This window comes from Pseudochaenichthys georgianus, chromosome 13, assembly GCF_902827115.2.
Source record: "Pseudochaenichthys georgianus chromosome 13, fPseGeo1.2, whole genome shotgun sequence".
In the NCBI taxonomy this organism is placed as follows: domain Eukaryota; kingdom Metazoa; phylum Chordata; class Actinopteri; order Perciformes; family Channichthyidae; genus Pseudochaenichthys; species Pseudochaenichthys georgianus.
The window spans coordinates 27,405,097-27,425,078 of NC_047515.1; the positions used below are offsets into that span (position 1 = coordinate 27,405,097).

The 19,982-nt window shown below is 40.9% G+C and overlaps 1 protein-coding gene across 1 annotated transcript in view; it reads left to right on the forward strand.

Moving 5' to 3' along the window:
* Positions 1 to 1,427: 1,427 nt before the first annotated feature.
* The window catches only part of cbl (Cbl proto-oncogene, E3 ubiquitin protein ligase), a 34,068-nt gene continuing 15,513 nt past the window's right edge, over positions 1,428 to 19,982 (forward strand). Inside the window, 3 exon segments of the mRNA XM_034097078.1 lie at positions 1,428 to 2,387; positions 6,701 to 6,948; positions 19,621 to 19,767. Coding sequence (XP_033952969.1) covers positions 2,241 to 2,387; positions 6,701 to 6,948; positions 19,621 to 19,767 — 542 coding nt within the window. The 5' untranslated portion in view covers positions 1,428 to 2,240.

The window sequence follows — 19,982 nt, forward strand, 5'->3', positions numbered from 1 at the left end:
TGGATTTTGCATAATATGGTGACCTTTAAAATAAAAAGTAAAGTATATATACGTTTTGTCCACACAATATTATCAAGTAAAGCCCTGATGCAGACAGATGGTTCCTTGACTTGACCAAATTACCTGATTATAATCACAAAATCAACAAATATGAGGGACTGCCGATGGAAAGTAGCTCAAAGCTAAATCTGGCATATTTACTCTTGGCACATTTATTGTTTTAAGTATTCATTAATGTGCAATGTCCCTACCAAATAAACGATTAAAAAAAAAAGCTTTTTAATTGATCATTAAGAAAGCCAATAAGAAAATTAATAAGAAAAATAGAATATTTCCCTTACATTTAGTGTAGAAATAGAATGGATAACATCTAAATGTCAAGTTTCTAAAGAACAGGTAGCCTGCCTCAAAATCATGCTAACACAAGACACAAGACTACTTACATACTGCACTTACAACCACCATTAGAAACCTTATACAAATTGAAGCTACTGAAAGTAAGGAATAATTACACCATCTAATGAATATAGTTTAGAAAATCATTATTTTTCTCTAATGAAATTCTGGGCCTCGCAAAATGGAAATATCAGTGCCTGTAAGACGACTACTAAACTGAGTGAATGTAGATATATTTGTCTTAGTAATGTTGTAGGTCAGAAGATAATTCATCATTGATTCATTGATCAAGTCTGCTGCATTCAGTGGTATCAGTGGAGAGGATTTTCAGTGTTCCTCTTGAATTCAATATCTTTGAATTTTGGCTCTGAAAAAACACTCCCATTGTCTGAAATTTAATTAAGAAATGATTTCATCGATTAAATGAAAATAAGTCTACAAATGATTTGATGATGTCAAATAATGATGAGTTGCAGGTTTTGAAGATGATATTAAAACAGCAAAGTGAGAGTATGGAATTCACACCTTTAGTATTACGCAAGATACGTTTTCCCTTTGATGTAGCCTATTATACAGAACAAATTAATTAAAAATATATATTATTGGGCTATAGTTGGTTTGACCTTACTACACACAAGCAAACACATGAGCAAAATCACTTTTGGTCTTTTTTTGTTTTTTAATTGGAGGCAAACTTACTTGCTTGCTGAGGCAGCGTGTGTTTGGACCTTTAAGAACATAACATAATACACTAACTGTACACAGGGATGAGTCTCTGTTGCTGGGCACTGGTTGCTGAGTGAGTTGCCATGGCACTAGATGTCCAGTTTGATTGATAGTTGGTTGACTTTAATAACAGCCAATCAAACTTGACTGGGGCACCGATGCATTTTGAGTTTATTCACACAGGGCATGTAATTGTATCCTTACTTTTGGTGAGACAAGTCAAAGCGTCCTTTGTTGTTAAGGGTGACCGCGGGGGGAATTCAGGACTGCATCCCTTTTACGTTTTATGAATGCAACACAGGCAGAGGCGCGCATCCGACTACATTCATGGCTCGTGAACGCGCACAGGGAAGGCGTGGAGTTTGGGTTTAGAGGGGGGCGAACGGAAGGAGACGTACAGGAAAGGAACAGGGCCGCGCATACACGTCACGGGAGGAAACAAAAAACACTGGGACATGTTTGATTCACACAATTATTTATTCACCCCTGTTCTATTGTATGTTCGTGAAGATTTTGCAGTTTCAAGCGCAACTTCCTCCCTTCAGGCATCGGTGAGTGCTCTCTGTCGTCAGCCCGCACGGGAGGGCTGACAGTGTCATACAGCCACTGAACTTCCCGTCAAGACACGGTACAGGCGAAAATATCTCCTTCTGCTGCTGACAAAAAAAAGGGGAACGACATCGGGGGCTGTCAAGAGGAGAGGACACACTCCAGTCGAGGAGTCTTCTGGGCAGAGAAACGGTGCCATTGTCCTCCAGCTGAGACTAAACAGAGTCAGGTCTGGTGCTCTGCTAATTAGCCTGCGTGGGTCCCTGCAGAGACCGAGCAGCTAGCTGCAGCACAGAGCACAGGGTGTGAGTGACTCTTTGAGCCATAATCGGGACATTTATCTGACAAACTGATGCTAGGGTTACTGATGGGAGCCTTTATTAAATAGTCATCCCTCCCTCCCTATACCCCCCGTCGGACCCTGGCTCGGATTCGCCTCTCGGCGCTGTCCTCGTCGGGGGGTGTCGATTCACCATAGCCCGGTCCAGCTGACTCCACGGTCCGGTCCCTCTAACCCTTGCCCTGCCTCGCCTTTCTGCCGCTCTGGCCGACCCTACCCGAGCCCAAACATGGCAGGGAACCTGAAGAAAGGAGGGGGGCTCATCGGATTGATGAAGGATGCCTTCCAGCCCCACCATCACCACCTCCACTCCCATCACCAGCCCGGGGCCGTAGACAAAAAGACGGTGGAGAAATGCTGGAAACTAATGGACAAGGTAAGTTAATGGTCAACGTTAACTAGCCTTTAACGTTAGCTAGCCCATTTGATGGCTAGTGATGCTAGCTAACCGCAGCTAACTAGCGATAAGCTAGCTAATGTTCGCCTGCAGCAGGTCTGGCGTTGCTAACGTTAATGTTACATAGTCAGCTGAGAGAAGACATTGTTAGCTAATTGTCTAACTTAAACTGTATTCATGTATACCATATGTGCCAGGCTACCTCACAGTAGAGTACAAGACAGATACTTTATTAAGGCAGCCTAACATTAACGTTAGCCCACAGACCGAACAAGGGCTTCTTTAGCACATCTGTTTGCTATTGCTGTGCCAATCTGTGGTAAATCACGTTGTTTCATATCATGTGTGGTCAAATTTGAATGATACGGTGTATCTTATACATTAACATACACGGAAGAGTTTGCCTGGTGGAATTGAATTTAGCTCATTTATCACAGTGGGCTGAAATTACAGGGTCTGCTATCACAGCAACTGTGTTCGTGTAACTTAAACTGTTGCTGAAATGTTTGCAACTGGCTGTCAGCCTTTAGAAACTGTAACAAAGCACTGATAAATAGGAAAGTAAATGTGTCCATTTAACTAGGCAAATTATACTCTTTCAAAGAGGAGACTCGTTTCACAGTTTAACTTCTCGGAAAAAAAGTCTGTAGCAGTTTGACCCCCAGTTTCCTGTGAGATTCACACAGCGATATAAGAGTGAATAGGAAGACAAGACACTCTTTTGTGTTCTCTCTTCCTCTTTGAGGCCTTAGTTTAGAGCTCTGATGTTAAGAGACCAGGTCCTTTTACAAAGCTACAATAAAGAAACCACATTCCAGTTTATTTTTGATAACTGGACAGCTAACCTTACATCAGTTGAACTACCTGCATATGCAGCTTTTACTGTTTTAAAATATGTATGGGGATAATTAACCATATAAAATCAAACCCAGTGAAAGAGTTGAGGGCAACATAAGTTATGTGAACAAATATCAGTATTTTATCTTTTGAAAAGGCTATGAGACCAAAAGTATTTTTACTCTACCAGATTGTTAAAAATAGCAGCGGAAATAACATTGAGCTTGGTCTGAAGGAAAACCACAGCCGAGCATATATCGTAGATCAACAACTGCAGAATAATAATTCAGTCACTCTCTATGACCCTATATGAAACTTTTTACAGCATTAAAAGTTTAACCATTAGGTGTTGTATTGCAATCTCTGCGTTTGCATTTCTATATGCTTAAGGCTAGTTAACAGAGATGCGAAAAGTCGTACAAGTAAATATTGGTAATAATAAGTTTGGCTTTGACCAAATGGATATCCACCAGTCGTGTTCAGGTCATATGTTACTCAAAGATAAGATGCATATTGTGATATAACATTTGTGCCATAGTAGAGCTTTGTGACACACATTTGGAGCGTTCCATACATTTATAGCAGTTGAAATAATACACTTTTTTTTTTGTTTAACTATCACAGTCTGGTAGACCACAATGATGTTGTTCTCTGTTGGGTAGTACATTGTTGTGCTTAAATAAGTGTAATAAGACAGTGGTCAATTATGTGTATTAAACATGGGTTTAATCCTATAGTTAAGGCTTTCTTGAATGTAGAGACCAAACACAGTTTGTTATTAGACTTTTGTGTTAAAAACATTATCCATATTTTGAAATCCAAACTTTTGGTGACATTTAGAAAAAACATACTCCTTTGTCTTTAATGTGATAGAGGCAAATCATTTTTTTCAAATAACAATTTCTCAACTCTCCAGTACCAAGGAAACACAAACATAGTCTGTTTAGAGCTGCACTTCTTACACAAATGGGCCACCTTTCCCCGAGCTGGTTAACCTTTAAACAACTTAACTTGATATACAAAATATACCAGGTCTATGCCAGGTGTAGATCAACCCAGAAGAGAAAAAAGAAGAATGTGTAATGCAGTTTTGCTTGCAGGCAGTCAACAACTTACTTCAAGACGGTCGCCTTGATAGACTACATCAGTTGATGTGGCCTTGTACATGCATGTGCATGAAAGTGAGTTTGGATTAGTTATGTTAGTTAAGTGTTTGTGTAGTAGATGATAATGTTAATTTCACCTTGGCAACAGTCTTATCTGGTCTCAGACATAACCAATGTAGACCTTCTGTTTTCTGGAGGCCTAATGAGAGTTTCAGAGGAATAAGGGCACAGTGTAGGTAATGGCACTCAAGTCCTATTATCTTTTACTTGAAAATTATCCAAAATACACAGACTAGAAAAAAAGAAAAAAGTATTCTTATTGAGAGTGCTACATACTGTTAAGTATTTAATCTGTTCTTCCTCTTTCAGTTGCATCTCTGTTTGGTTATTGAAATGATTGAAAGAGATGGAATCATCTTGGCTTTGCTAGTTTGATCTGGACAATCTAATGCTGAACTAAATATGGATAATCCTCACGACTGAACTTAATAAAGTCTATTGTGGAAGTTCCCTTTCCTGAGTTTTAGATCCATATTGGATGTTGTAGTACCCAGCAATTCGGTCGTATAGTATATTATAAAGTAATTACAATATGAATCCCACTCATTATATGTAGCTTGGCTCATATGGGCCTTTAGATTAATGAGATGAGCTAAGTCTAGAAGGAAAGGGAACACTCTGAATAATAATAATAACCAAATATAAGATGTTAATGTGTGGTAAAATATTTCTATTGTTTATTAATGACCATTTATAAATCTTAGTAGTCCCGTGCCTAAATCAATTATAAGAAGATTGAGCACAAGATGTTGTTGACGTCTTGTTTTCTCATAATGACAAATCGATAGCTTCCAAGAAGGGGCAGGGAAATTCAAACTGACATTCTTGTAATGCTATTCCTGCCATATATCTTTCTAACACTCACAAATGATTACTAGACAATAATTAGGCCTCGTTTTCAAAAGAATGAGCTGGTTCCTGTTGTTGATACGCAATTGTTCTTCGAAGCTGAAAGCCTTGTTTTTAATCATTGCCGGTTCAAATAAGGACATCAGTCCCTGCATTTTTGAATGGAAGTATAGTTGTGCGTCTCTGCGATCATGCAAGAATGTTAACATTAATGCAGAGATAAATATGAAAGCAGTATTACATAGCTAAATGTCAGTGTTCTAGGCTGCCCGCCAGTGTGTCTTGTAATAGTCAACCAAGTGACTCAGACGCCGCGCAGCAGTACAGTGAGATGAGTGAGGATGGTTGAACATTACTGAGGATGTAACATTCATGTATTCAAGCAGTCTGGTGAATAAACACGTAGACTGACCATCGAAAGGGGAGGTCTTCATTTTCATGAGTTATAAAGCTGTCGAAAAGAGAAAATGAATCTCTCTGCTTACCCATTAATTAATCCACACTGTATTATCAATGACTGATGTTAATCAAGCTGTTTGACCTTTTAATGTTTTTTATATTCTTGTCTTCGATACCTTTTTTTTTAAGTTGCTTTTATTTTGTGGTGTGTCATTGTTGTTTAAGCTTGTATCTACATTATCATAGTCTGGGCTTCAGCTGTTCAAATTTGCATGGCAATCATGCTCAAATGTTGAGCAAAGAGACTGTGTGCGTTCGAGGCAGAAGTGGTGTAGGTGTGCAGATTGAAAGGCGGAAGTGTTAACATATGAACAGTTTCTTTAAACCTACAGAATCAAACTGTTGTGACCCATGATTATCGACATGGTAGTCGCATAATAAGGTGCAAGCATTGCTCTGAATATCTACAAAAAGACATATGTATGATAGAATAAATACAACATTTAGATATTTTGCTGCACAATAAGATCAGAAACTGTCTGCTAATGGAAGATATGCATTTCTCCTTTTCCACCTTCATCTTTTTTGCATAACTAAAAACGGAAGTAGTGTGACAGAAATCAAACAACTCTACAGGGAATCAATTCATGATACTCATGTATCAGACATCAGAGATTTGACACACTGAAAGCCCCAAGCATGAGTCTGTCAGGACATTTGAGGGCCTTTCTCACAGTCTTTGACTTTGTTGGCATTTCCATTTTGCATGTCTTCTATCTGGGCTTTCTTACAATATTCTGTAGATCGGTGCTCTAATACAGAAAGGAGCTATGTGATGCAAGACTCTTTGAATAATGTCTTTCTGATGTACAGAATGAAAATGCATAGTGGAGATTTCTTTACCAATCCTTGTAGTTTAACCTCTTGTTTACACCCTCTTTCTAACAGTCTGTCTAACATTTCCCTCATCTACCTTACTTCTTTCAACGACTTGTCTCTAACTGAATCTTGTCTTCCCCCTCACATCCTCCCTTTCTGCAGGTGGTGCGCCTGTGCCAAAACCCCAAATTGGCTCTGAAGAACAGCCCCCCTTACATCCTGGACCTGCTGCCAGACACCTACCAGCACCTGCGCACAATCTTGTCTCGCTACGAGGGCAAAATGGAGACCTTGGGGGACAACGAGTACTTCCGGGTCTTCATGGAGAACCTAACCAAGAAGACCAAGCAGACCATCAGCTTGTTTAAGGAGGGCAAAGAACGCATGTACGAGGAGAACTCACAGCCCAGGTGAATACAACTACCTTAACAATAGTTGAAAATATGTGATCTTGAAAGGAGAATGTGATAAAAATGGCTTGTTTACTTTCTTTAAAGACCCTTGCTGAAGGGTTAATTTGATCTGTGAAGACTAGCTGCTGTATCATCACGATTTCACACATCAAATTCAATCAGTCTGAATAATTGTCGACTGTGAAGGCTCAGAGTGAATAATTGCACCCTGCCCCCAGGGTGCTTGTTGCTCAACATGTATCAAAACAAAAGAAATAAGGTGTTGTGGTTTGAGCGTCTGTGGTCAGGATGGAGCCTAATCTACAGCTGCCTGTCACTTTGTTCCTGTGCCACACTATCTCTACCATCTTCTTGAACACGTACATGGTAGCTTTATGTGTTCTTTCTTCTTTTTTGAAATCAAAATGTCTCTTTCTTTTCCTTTTACATTGAATAACCTGTCGCTGTCCCTCAGGAAACAGACGCACACATGTTCTAGAAATAAGCAGTTTCCTTGTTTTAATATAAGGGTATATTTGTAGAAGTGTAATTTGGTTCCCTTTTTGGCAAAATACCAAATTAAATAAAACTAAACATACATCGGAGGAAAAAACTAAAATAATCTTATACTGCAGACACAACGTTATTATCGTGCTGCTGGATGGAGCTGTTCTTCCCTTCTTCCTTGTACAACATAACTATAACATGCAATATGTACAATATATAATGAATCAGTAAGATACAGCTCATCAGCCTTGTCTTGGGAGTGATCATGATAGACAAGTATATGTTATCCGAGTAAGGTTTTTCTCTATAACTGCCTCTGGGCGGTTGCTTCTCTAGCATGGGGTGAAAAAGATCATTTGCAAAAGATTTAAAACATTTCATTCTGTTTTCCATGGCGTCTTTTTCATCGAACTACCACGTAAGGATTTACCATTACCGTTGTCCGGCAGTGGCTCAGTCGGTAGGGGCTTGGACTGGGAGCTGTAGGGTCGCCGGCTCAAGTCCCCGACCAGACCTAAAATATGGAGTGTGGACTGCTACTTGGAGAGGTCCCAGTTCACCTCCTGCCCTGCCGTGGTGCCCTTGAGCAAGGCACCGGACACCCCCCTGACTCCCATTGCTCCCCGGGCGCTGTACAATAGCTGCCCACTGCTCCTAGTACTAGACTCCTGGGACTAGGATGGGTTAAATGCAGAGAACAAATGTCACTGTGTGCTCTGCATGTGTGACCGTTAAAGAGGTTTTCATCCCTCCCAATTCTATTCATTCTATTGATTCACATTTTGACCATCAGAGTCGGCGTGAAGCCCTCTGTGTATCACTGTTTCTGATTCGAATGTGTGTCTTCTTACTGGCCCATGTCATGACTGGGAGATGTATCTTAAGACGTTGTAAGAGAACATCTGAATTCCTACAGACGTAAGTAAAGGCAGAGGGAAGCTTTAGGGGGTAATTAAGATGTCTGTAAAGCTGGTTGTTAGAGTCTGGTTTAACCTGATTCATGTGAGCAAAAAGTGACCTGGGAGTGGGCAGAGAGACGGGACATTTTTGAACAAAGAAAATGTAGACTGTTGAAGAGGGGAGCTCATTAGTAGATTTCATAGTATTCCTTACGTTCTATCCGAAAAACCTTAACATACAATACTACTTAAAACTGCTGGGCATTTAGTTCAGAGGTATCTTCCTAAGCTGCCGTCTTTTTGAACTCTTTCTTGTTCTTCGAAAATGTGGTAATAGTATTATCATGATTATCATTAGAATCATCATGTTGTTCCTCAGCGAGATTGTTCTTTCTCAGCAAAGAGAAAAACCCCACACTAAAAGGGAAGCAAGGGGAAGAGGAAGCTGTATTCACCATTGGTTGGTGGTTGGTGTTTTTTTTTTATAGAAATGTAAACTATTGCTCTGCGAAAATGTATTTCATCATCATTTCTCTGAACCAAAAAGCTACATAGAAAGAAATTCCTGGTGTATGCAGAGGAAACGCACACACAGTAGCCAGGCAGTGCACACAAAGACTGATATTGTCTGTGTGGAGAAGGCCGTGGCAGTGATACTAACCAATGGGTATCAGCCCACCAACCAATGACGTTGAGCCGCTAGAGAGACTAGTATGTGTACGCTTCAGCCGAGCTCAGCACATGGCTCAGACTGAAAAGTCGAGCAGTAAGGATAAAGATTATCTCACTGCCTGAATGCAGAAAGAATAGTTTGATAATACACTGCTTTCATTGTGTTTTTAATTCTGCCTTAATTCAAATATGAGAACACTGGCACTTATTATTTCCACCACTGTGATTTCAATCAGTATCAAAGCTTGATAGTTATCGACTCAAACGACAATGAACGGGACTCCACAGGGGCTTCTGGCTTTTTTAGAGTCGGAGTGAAAGATCTGAGCATTTCACGAGAGCCTTGAATGAAGCGTGGGTGGATATGCTGTGTTGTGATGCCGTACAGACTTCTCCACTATGTCTTCCCAAGAGATTTAGAGCCTCTATTTATCTGGTCCCCCTCTCCCATATGTCCCATATGTCCCACAGACTGATTAGCTTGAGAGATGAAGATGTAGTGCAGTAAAAGCTTGCGTTGGTTTCTTTTCATGTTGAGCAACAGTCTTGACTACAAATCTATAATGTTTGTTCTTTAACATATGGTGGTGGAGAAGAAGAAGAAAGATGATTCTATGTTGTTCAAAGTAAAAGAGAGTGGGGAATGGATAAAAGTGACGACTGTGAGCAAGACTTAATTATTAACACTGACGGCCCATACTCCGTCAGAATCAACAGATCAGTCAGCACTTCCTCCTTGTTTGCTTCACTTACTTCCCCTAATGGCTTACAAAGCACAAGTGAGACATTTTCTGGCGTCAGAGTTGACAAAAGACCCATACGGAAATTGGTTGGGTTTGCCTGACATTTTTCACTCGGTGTCACTGAAGTGACAAAAAGGGTTTATTTGTATTTATAGTTGCAAAAAACAATTATAAAATGTAACGGACCATTTATAGACCTAACAGATTTATTGATGTATTTCAGGTCAAGGTTCATACGTTTCTTCAGGTTTTGAATATTTACTGAGACTAAAAATGAAATCAACTTGGACTAAAAAACAAAGAAAATATATTTGACTATTAGGTGTAGTTAATTGTTCTGTGTTGAGATGTGTGATTGTCAAATAACTTTTAGCTTCTTGACAGCGGATTTTTCCTAAAGCCACAGTGATAACATTTTCTTAAGAATCATATTTGTTAAACAATACGCATTGTAAGGTTCCTGCGCCGAGTAATGAAGCAGAAGGGTTGATCAATGTTTTCTCAGAAAAGCCCTTTAACACCCCCACCCCTCCATGGGTCTAGCCGGATACTGCTTTGACCTCTCTGGGAGAGTCTGTTTGATCATCTTCCTGGGCTAAGCTGCCATTGCATCCTGACCACCGTCGATAGGTCCAGCTGGTCACAGGAAGTGGTGGGCGTATAGTTTGTAAGGTGACGCATCTGCACTGTGGGACAGTCTAAACTGCAGGAATTGACCTAGAATTGGTTTCTGACACATATATTGTTGCTTGTCAAATACATAATGGCTGTTGGTGGCTTTGTTTTAAATCCCTGAATGTGTTCTTTCCCGGAGCTTAGTGATGTGAACATTTTCACATCCTAATTTAGGTGTTTTCTTCGGAAAAAAGTGTCACATACTGTAAGATATGACTGTCCCGTATTGGCCTTTTAAGCAACTTTTCAAATACGTCAGGTTTACAGAATTACATAACATTAAGGCTTATATTGCAGATACTGTGATACAATGTTAAACGTTTGTAAATGTGTTATATTTGAGAAGGGAAACCCAACATGTTTGAAGAAATAAAAAGTGTAACTTGCGGCAGCGATTATTAAGCTGGTAAAATGTTGTAATGTAAAGCGCTTGAATCCTTTGCACAATAGAAAGATGCATTCCAGACATGCTTTGGTGATATTACTACAATCGTCGACAGGAACTACTTCTTCCAGCTTCTACTTATTCAGCCTTCTCTGCATCTAATCTACTGTTCAGCCTTTAGTGTCCAATGCCAAGAAGAGCCTTTCACTAACAATGATTTGGATCCACTTTTTTATTCTCATCAGTATGACCCTGACGAAGGCCAAAGGCAGAAATGGTTCGGTCTCACAATAAAAGTACTTAAATTAATAATAATTTAGTAATTTTGGAGAAACCAGCTCGAGTGTGCTAGAATTTGAAAATACACAACCGGAAAAAAATCTGCCACTTCCTTACAGAGCCCCTCCTCCAACACACACAGACGCGCACATGACCAATGAGGGCACGAGATAGGTTTGTGCACAGATGGAAGGCTGACAGGCAGGTAGGCCATCCAGTTACTTTAGCCGGGCCGGCTTAAATGATTGGTCGTGCTTTTTACAGTACTCCGACTTCCACAGATGACATTTTTTTTTAATGGATTTTTGTCAAAGCACTTCAGATATTCATTGCTATCGGGATGTTAAGAGCACTCCATGGAATATAACAACAAGTGTGGCTCGAGCCGGTTTCTCAAACTTACCTACCCCACCTTTAAGAGCATTCCATGGAATATAACAAAAAGTGTATCTCAAACCGGTTTCTCAAACTTACCTACCCCACCTTTAACTTTGTAAATGCCAACTGTAGATCGACGTGCAACAAGTGTTGCCATAATTGTTACTGATTTAGACTCTTTTCCCCCCTCGAAGCTCCTTGCAAGTAGGTGAAGTTTATCATTAATATCCATGTAACATTTATATGTTTTTAGTTACTGTTTTTAGTTACTGCTGTTCATAATCTGCATACTTGAAAAGTTGTAAAGAGATTTTTGAACACAGCAAAAACAGATAAGAAACAAATCATCTGTTTTCCTGTACAATACCAAAATAACATGATAACATAACATAGTGGTGGTGAAAAGAGGCCTTACTTTCAGTAGGTCGGGATGTGTCCAAGGCCACCACACAGTTATTTTTGTATAACTTGTATCACAGCACCTGTCTGTCTGTACATTTGTGTTTTGGAAATAATTCATAAAGTTTATTTGATTTGTTGTTTGGGTCACATACTGCCAATGCTATTATTCCTAGAAAAGAAATGTTGACATTTGTTCGGCAGCTGTTTACAGTAAAGTTCTCCAGTGCCATCAATGATTTATGTGGTCAAGCCTTTGTGGACAGAGAGAAACATGGCATTGTACGGTACGGTACGGTACCTCTGGTATTTGCAAATGTCATTTGCACCTATTCCTAATTTGGTTCACAAAGAGAGCCTCGTCTTAAAATATGACTGCCTATTTTCTGTAAACGTACCTGATGTGTATCTGAAACAAAGGTCTGTCTCTGAGAGCACATGTGACATATCCTGACTTTGAATATCCAAACACCAATCTTATCACTATAGCTATATTACTGCAGGCCTGTGTTTGTCGGATTGGATGGGGCCATGAGGAAATCCAGCCGTGCATGACAATGATGTCAGATGAAATTGATTAAAGGAGAAAGTTTGCATGGATATCAATCATTCCTGTTTTATCAGCAGCTGCTGGGCTACATACCATTTGATGAAGTAGCTGCTCCCACTCATGTTTCAAAACTAAATAGATTTCACCTGAACTCTCCCCACAGACTGTGTCCCCTGCCACCAAACTGTCTAAATAACAAATGTTGAAGGGTATACAATGAGAAATGCTTACTAACTTCTTGTCAGTAAGTTGCTTATCTATTTGTGCACTTTACCCGTAAATACATTAGTTACGAATGTCCTTATTAAGAATCAACCTTAACATGTTTGGCCTAGTGTAGTGCAGGCAGACATGAACACAGTTTAGACTTTAGGCGTACGCATGGGCTTTGTCTGATCTTTAGAGGCATTGTTCTTAAGGTGATTCACTGCAACATATCTTTATATTGCAGTTATCCACCGTGCTATGACACCATTCCTGTTCTCTGCATTCGCTGTCATCCTTTTTGGTTCACATCTCATGTACAAACCAAGTTGAGTCTATTGCCTCCCTCTGTGCTGCCACAGCAGTGAGTCTTCCAGTTACCCTCGCTATCAGCTGGCAATGGAAAACACATTTTATTCTTACTCTAGGTTCGGGTGTGCAGCTTCAATTACATTTGCCTCTACTTGTAGCTTGGGGCTATATGTGCAACTATACGCATATACACACGCATGCATAAATAGCAGAGCATCATGGTTATTTATGTCACTGCAGTATCACTAAGCAGCCGACTCATGTAGTCCTTGCAGATTATGGTGATTAGCACTATGCAACCCACTAGCTTATTTCCCCCACGGGGTACAACAAGCACTTGCTGTTTATGCACAGAGATACATTAGCACAGATATGCAGTCAACTGTGTGTAGAGAGGATTCAGCTAAAACATTGCTGTTTTATGTGTATTTTACCATTTTGATTTTCTCCTTCATAATAATCTGTGTCTAACTGGAAAGATATGAGCAATTTTATTTGGGGCTTTTTTTTCTATTATTCAGGAGTTTTGTACGGAAGCAGTTACGTGTGTTTGGGTCATTGCTTAAGTGCAGTGTGGAGTGTGTGTTGTGTGCTGTCATGGCTGTTACTAAGTGATGACTAGTGCAAAAAAAAAAGCCATAATTCACTGTGTTGGCTTGTACAAAATCTATGTCTATTTAATAGTCATGTTTTTGTTTAATCATTCACCACATTATTAAATTCAGTTTCCAAAATGGTACTCACCCTGGCCTAATGAAGCATGCACTCTGTTTGCAAAGGTGTCACTTTATAACCCGATTCTAAACGGGCATGCTTGAATGCTGGCAGCTTGTAGTTTATCTTTTTAATGTGCATCAATATTTCCATTCAGTTGGAATAACTGTGGTGTAGCCTTCTATGTGCAACTTAGATCAGAGGCTATGATTGGGGCACAGTGTGAAAGCTTTGCATATGACCAGACCGGCAACTGCTGAAGTGATGGAAGTCACGTCACGTGCAGTAAATGCCCTTTCACATGTGCCTTTTACTTAATCGCAGTGCTTTGACTGGAAAGAAAATTGTAATTGATCCTTAACCTTTCCGATTAGCAATATTCACAAGTGAGCCAGTGACAAAAACATTTTTGCAGACATCACGTTAAACACAATTTTGCAGCTCTATTTTTTGACAATAATTCAGTGATTTATTCTCAGATTACATAAAAAAAATAGTTCCAAAGTGCTCTTGTAATCAAAATACATAATAAACATGGGACTTGATCAAGTTGAGTTCATCTAATGAATACATCAAAATGTAGGTAGCTTTGTTGAAGGGCTCAGTTTGTGTTTGATCTGCATTTCCCTTTAAGCCTTAAGCAGGAAAGATAATACAGCTGTCCGATGATATTACAGCTACTTGTGACTCTGCCAATCCAGACAGGCTTTCATTCTGTAAGGTTGACCCATGCTTGCTGTGCTGCGGTGTATTAGCGCAGCGCAGTGCTTGCTGGCTAGTTGCGCTACTTTATCATAGCCAGCAGGAAACAGGAAGGGAGCAGCCAGCTGCAAGGTCAGAGGTCAATCTATAGCATGAGGGGGATGGTGGACAAAACACTAGTGTTCCGAAAAAAGGGTTTGACTTCTGGACGTGATTAAGAATGAGTGAGGGATGAAAAAGAAAACTCTAAGGACATGTGGCAATCTGGAGAAGGTCAGCCAGCCATTATCTGTTTTCTGCTGTCGCCCATTGACTCTGCATTATCCATGTTGGCACAGCAGCTTAAAGAGCAGCACAGTTGTAGGAGTGCAGGCTAATGCCCAGTTTGTGCGCACACACGCGCACACACACACACACACACACACACACACGTGCACACACAGGGCTGATATTTTAGGATGAAGGGACATCAACTGAGAGACAGAAATATGCTAAAACAGATACCTGCTACATATGAGATAAGATTTGAATGTGGATCTTAGAGTTTTGAAATAATATTCAGCCTCTCTTTGTAAAGCACTCTTTCTTATGTATTGACCAAAAAAACTAACCAACAAAGTCTCCTTCACTGTGCAGTGTGCACATCTTGTGCCAGAGACAGCTGTGCCACCCTGTGAGCTTGATGCCAGTCAGACCAGAGTTGGCTTTCATATCCATTCTGTCTCTTGAGTCTGGTGGGCGCCGGATATGGGTTTTTTAAATTGCTGACGTTGATGTTTAGACAGCAGGCTGGATGATGGCTCAGTTGAACCCCAGGTTCACAAAAACACATCCTTATTTCACACACATTTTTAAAGTTACGCAAATAAAAAATACATGTGTAGAAAAGCCTGGAATTGTGGATATCAAACTACTTGGCTGTGTGACCATTGTTTTGGATTGCATGTGGCACTTCACTTAAAGCTTCCTGTGCATTATGGTTGCTTGACTGCATGTCTTTAACCTAGACAGTTTATATTATTTTCCTAGTATATTTAACAGGGGCTAAACACAACTTAAACCATAGATTTAATGCATATACAAATACTTATCTGTACATTTAATATTGAATGCCTGTTTGCATTGTTGCAATGTTTCCCTTATCTTTAGATCATAGTTGATATAGCTGAACTTGGTGGAACTGGTTGTTTCTAGTTCCTTCTCGCAGAGCTTACTGAATGTTGCTCATACATGTTTTTAGACAGACCTCAAAAGATTGCCCTTTGGTCTCTTAAATACATGTAGAATCCAGCCAAGATGCCTCTTCAGATCAAACATGTTTTCATCACGCATATCGTGCCCACAGAAACGTTGACCCACAGTAAGCATCTCCAAACATATCATTGGCATATGTGGGTGAATTAGAAATGGGATTTAATGGTGGGTTTGAGGAGCAGTCATTTATAAAAAAAGTCTCAAGTAGCCTCCATAAATGTTTCAAGCTCACAGACGGGGGGAGTGAATAAATGGTTCATAAGTTAGCAATTAAACTAGATGTGGAAATGCAAGGTTTTAGTGAGAAGATATGAATTCTGCGTGTAAACTGAAGAGACGCCTGTCTTCCCAGGATTACCTCGTAGATGAAAGCAAAGCAGCAGTGGGGTGGAGAAAAGCACAGGGCTAGAAGGGGTTGACGGGAGACTGGATCTGACTGCAGCTTTTAGGTTCAGTAGGCCAGGGAGGCTGGAAAGCAGAAGAAACAGAGGACGACCTCCTGCTGAGATGACAGCTTCTAAAGAAAGCACTCAGACATGCAGTGTCACTAACGCTCTGTGATGACACTGAAAAGGAAAGACTAACACCAGCACCTCGGGGGAAAGAGCCGGCAGAAGTTGAAGGTCTCATATTCCACATTGCATCACTAATGAGGGTTACCCTTGCTTCAAAGACACCCTGCATCTGGCTTAAAGTCTTTTTCTGTACATTCAAAGTGGGCAGAGCTGTTCAAAGGATTGGACATCGTCCATCAGTGTTCACTGTTTAGTATCATGTACTGCTGAGAGGGTACCAACACACTTTAAATGCAGTTTAGGAGCGTTGCATTTCTTTTTTCGGGTGCCGTTCTGCTCCCACCTGAGGTTAGCTATCACACAAAGGCTCTCAATGTACACTCATTTGATTCATCCATCTCCAGTCACTGTCCTCCTCACTCATTGACTCTTTCCAATTCCCCCCAGCACCACTCATAGGGTGCGTAGTGTAGTGTAGTGTCGGGCAGCTGCAGTGTAGCCACGCTTTCATAGCTGTCTCTCTTGTGCATGTCAATTCACTCTGCCGGCAGCCAAGCACAATCTCCCTCTGTGCTGCCTCGTAAATCATGTCTTCCTCAGCAAAACACTTCTCATGCTGCAATGGGGTGCAGGGTCATAGTGACATTGTGTGGCTTCCTTCTCTCGATTTCCAGTCTCCTTGTTCTTGGTATCCTACCCTCTCAATTTTTTGTTGATTTATACTCTCCACCTCATCCTATCCTGTCATCTTTCTTTTTCTCTCCTACTATTCAACCCTCTCCTCTTCTCTGTGGAATTGGAGTTGTATGACAATGTCACGGCTTCCACATCTCTCTCACTCTTACATTGTATGTGAGTGTCTGTGTTATCTGCTGTGTTGCCTTCCTGGACTTGTCATTCTTTAATGTTGAAGCAGCTGTGGACGGGTATTAGACGAAAGAAAGCCTCGAGGGAAATGTCTTTATTTCATACTTCATCATTTTGAAACTATAACCTGATACCTGTATGGAAGTGAACGGTCTACATTTGAAACTCTTTTTTAAAGGTTAAGCATTCACATGGTCTCCTCACATGGTTGTTGGGACATAATTGAAGATTCGATGAGTTTGTCAAGTACTGTCGAGCCGATCATGTGTTTCTTTTTCTATTGTGGGCTTTTGAGCGGTATAACGACTATGACCACTTGCGCGTTGCACCAACATGTGCAGCAATGCCCCACACCAAGGCCAACCTACTACCACCAGAAGCTCTACAACTGCCACCCCTCATTCTACTCGATAACAGTGCCAGCATATCTTGATGCATTTGTTTTTCTTTAGTCCTGTGTTTTCCCCTCTTCTAAGTTGGATGAATCATCAGTAGTGATGCTGTTCCCAACTCAAGCTTTCAATTCAAGCAACTGTTCAGACGAGCTTGTTGAATGAGGAACACTTTACTGGCTCGCGTTGATTGGCTTGAGAGACACACACACACACACACACACACACACACACACACACACACACACACACACACACACACACACACACACACACACACACACACACACACACACACACACACACACACACACACACACACACACACACACACACACACACACACACACACACACACACACACACACACACACACACACACACACACACACACACACACACACACACACACACACACACACACACACACACACACACACACACACACACACACACACACACACACACACACACACACACACACACACACACACACACACACACACACACACACACACACACACACACACACACACACACACACACACACACTCTTAAACGTCTTCCCAAAGCTATCAATGCAGCGTGGGTAGATTAGATCAACACAGTTAGATAGCACTAGTGTCAAGACTAATTCCCAACTGGAAGAAACAAGTTAACATTCCTCTTGTACCCCAAGTGAGACATTAACTTATTTCTTATTTGGTTCAAATTCACACTTGAAACTACCTTCTGCCACAAGGGTAAACTACCATCTTTATTTTGTTCTCTTTGCTTGGCTGTTTGTTTAATACACCGAATATTCTGTGCTATTGGGTTAAATCCACATGTATTTAAAGAAATGTCTTGTGTTGCTCTGCATTTGTCTTTAACCCTTCTCTTGCGTTAGGTCAGACCCCCCTTCCCATGCTATTTTCGGTCAATATTGACCGGTGTGTTTTGCACAGTGATATCTCTGGAACCCCTTATCCAATTGTGATGGTTGACATCTCATTTGAACAGTCAAAGCAAGTGGAATCAAGGGGTGACAGACAGAATGACACCAGGGGTGAATGTCATATTATTTTTTGCAGTAAGTTCAAAGATAGTGCTTATTTTACATTACTGTATATTATAAAAATGCTTGCCATGTAGGCTGTGTTTACTGGAGATGGAAATGCTTTAGTTAGTGTTGCAGCTGAGATTCTTCCCGATCCAATGATGTATGGGATCTATTGATTTGATACAAGCAAGCCAGTGTTTCATGTCATGGTCCGGACCCACCGGTGGGCCCATCAAGTTCAGCATTCACTGTGATGAATATACAATAAGACACTGATACTGTTTTCCTCAATGAACATTTATTGAAAGAGAAATATACCATAACAGAACATGTGTGTGTGCGCGTGTGTGTTCACGCACATAGTTGGCAATGCAAAATTGTGGAATGTCACCTTAGGCTCCTCTCCCTCTGGGGCTTCTCCCTCAGGGGCCTCTATCTCAGGGGCCTCTCCCTCAGGGGCCTCTCCCTCAGGGGCCTCTTCCTGGTCTGTTGTAGGCTCATAGTCTGGATCGCTGTTGTCTTCCATTTCTGAGACATCTTCCTCTATCTCCTCTTCATCTTCCTCTATCTCCTCTTCATCTGGTTCAACAATGTGTCCAGAGCCCCTCGTACAGAAAATCGCCTAATCGGTCGCCTGCTCATTGTGTCAATGAGTCAAATGTGAGCAAGGCACAAATATAACTGCTTGAGAGCCAGTAAGGGAGGCGCATTTAGCACGAGAAAGTGAGACGTTTGTGTTTCTCGAGGGGCACAGAGCTCGCACCTGTGAGAAGGTATGATACATTGTATCATACAGCACGAGAAAGGGAGGGGTTCCCGTAACGTGTGTGTGTGTATGGAGATGTTTTCCATCTGCAGGATGAACATAATACACTCATACCCATTCATTTTCTATGGCGGTCAATTCTGACCGAAAACATCATGGTGTTTCACTGTTGAATAAATCACTCAAAATTCAATGCAAGTGGTGATCCTCAAGTGTATATGTTCAGAGGCCTAGTGTGGAGGATAACATAAGGTATTGAAGCAATTGGATGAAAAACACAATATTTATCATTAAAACAAAAGTCATTCGGTCACTTTTGACCCGAAACGCAAGAGAAGGGTTAAACTGTTGTACGGGCTGATGGCACTGCGGCCACATTGCAAAGATAAATGCGGGAACTCTCACACACTCCCCTTTTGCTTTTGACTTCCTCAGGAGGAACCTCACCAAGCTGTCGTTGATCTTCAGCCACATGCTGGCGGAGCTGAAGGCCATCTTCCCCAATGGTCTGTTCCAGGGTGACAACTTCCGCATCACCAAGGCCGACGCCGCAGAGTTCTGGAGGCACGCCTTCGGGGACAAGTGAGACAAACTCTATATATCTTTTCAGACATTGAATATAAATATTACCCGAACTGGCATCCTGGAACAATATGGGATTCCTCAAGAAAATACGAATAAAAACAACTAATCACTACATTGAAATAATATTGAAGAGGCATCTGATAGCAATAGTTTCAGCGTCAGTAACTAGTATCTTCTTTAGAAAACCTATTGGGTTATTGAATACAGAACTC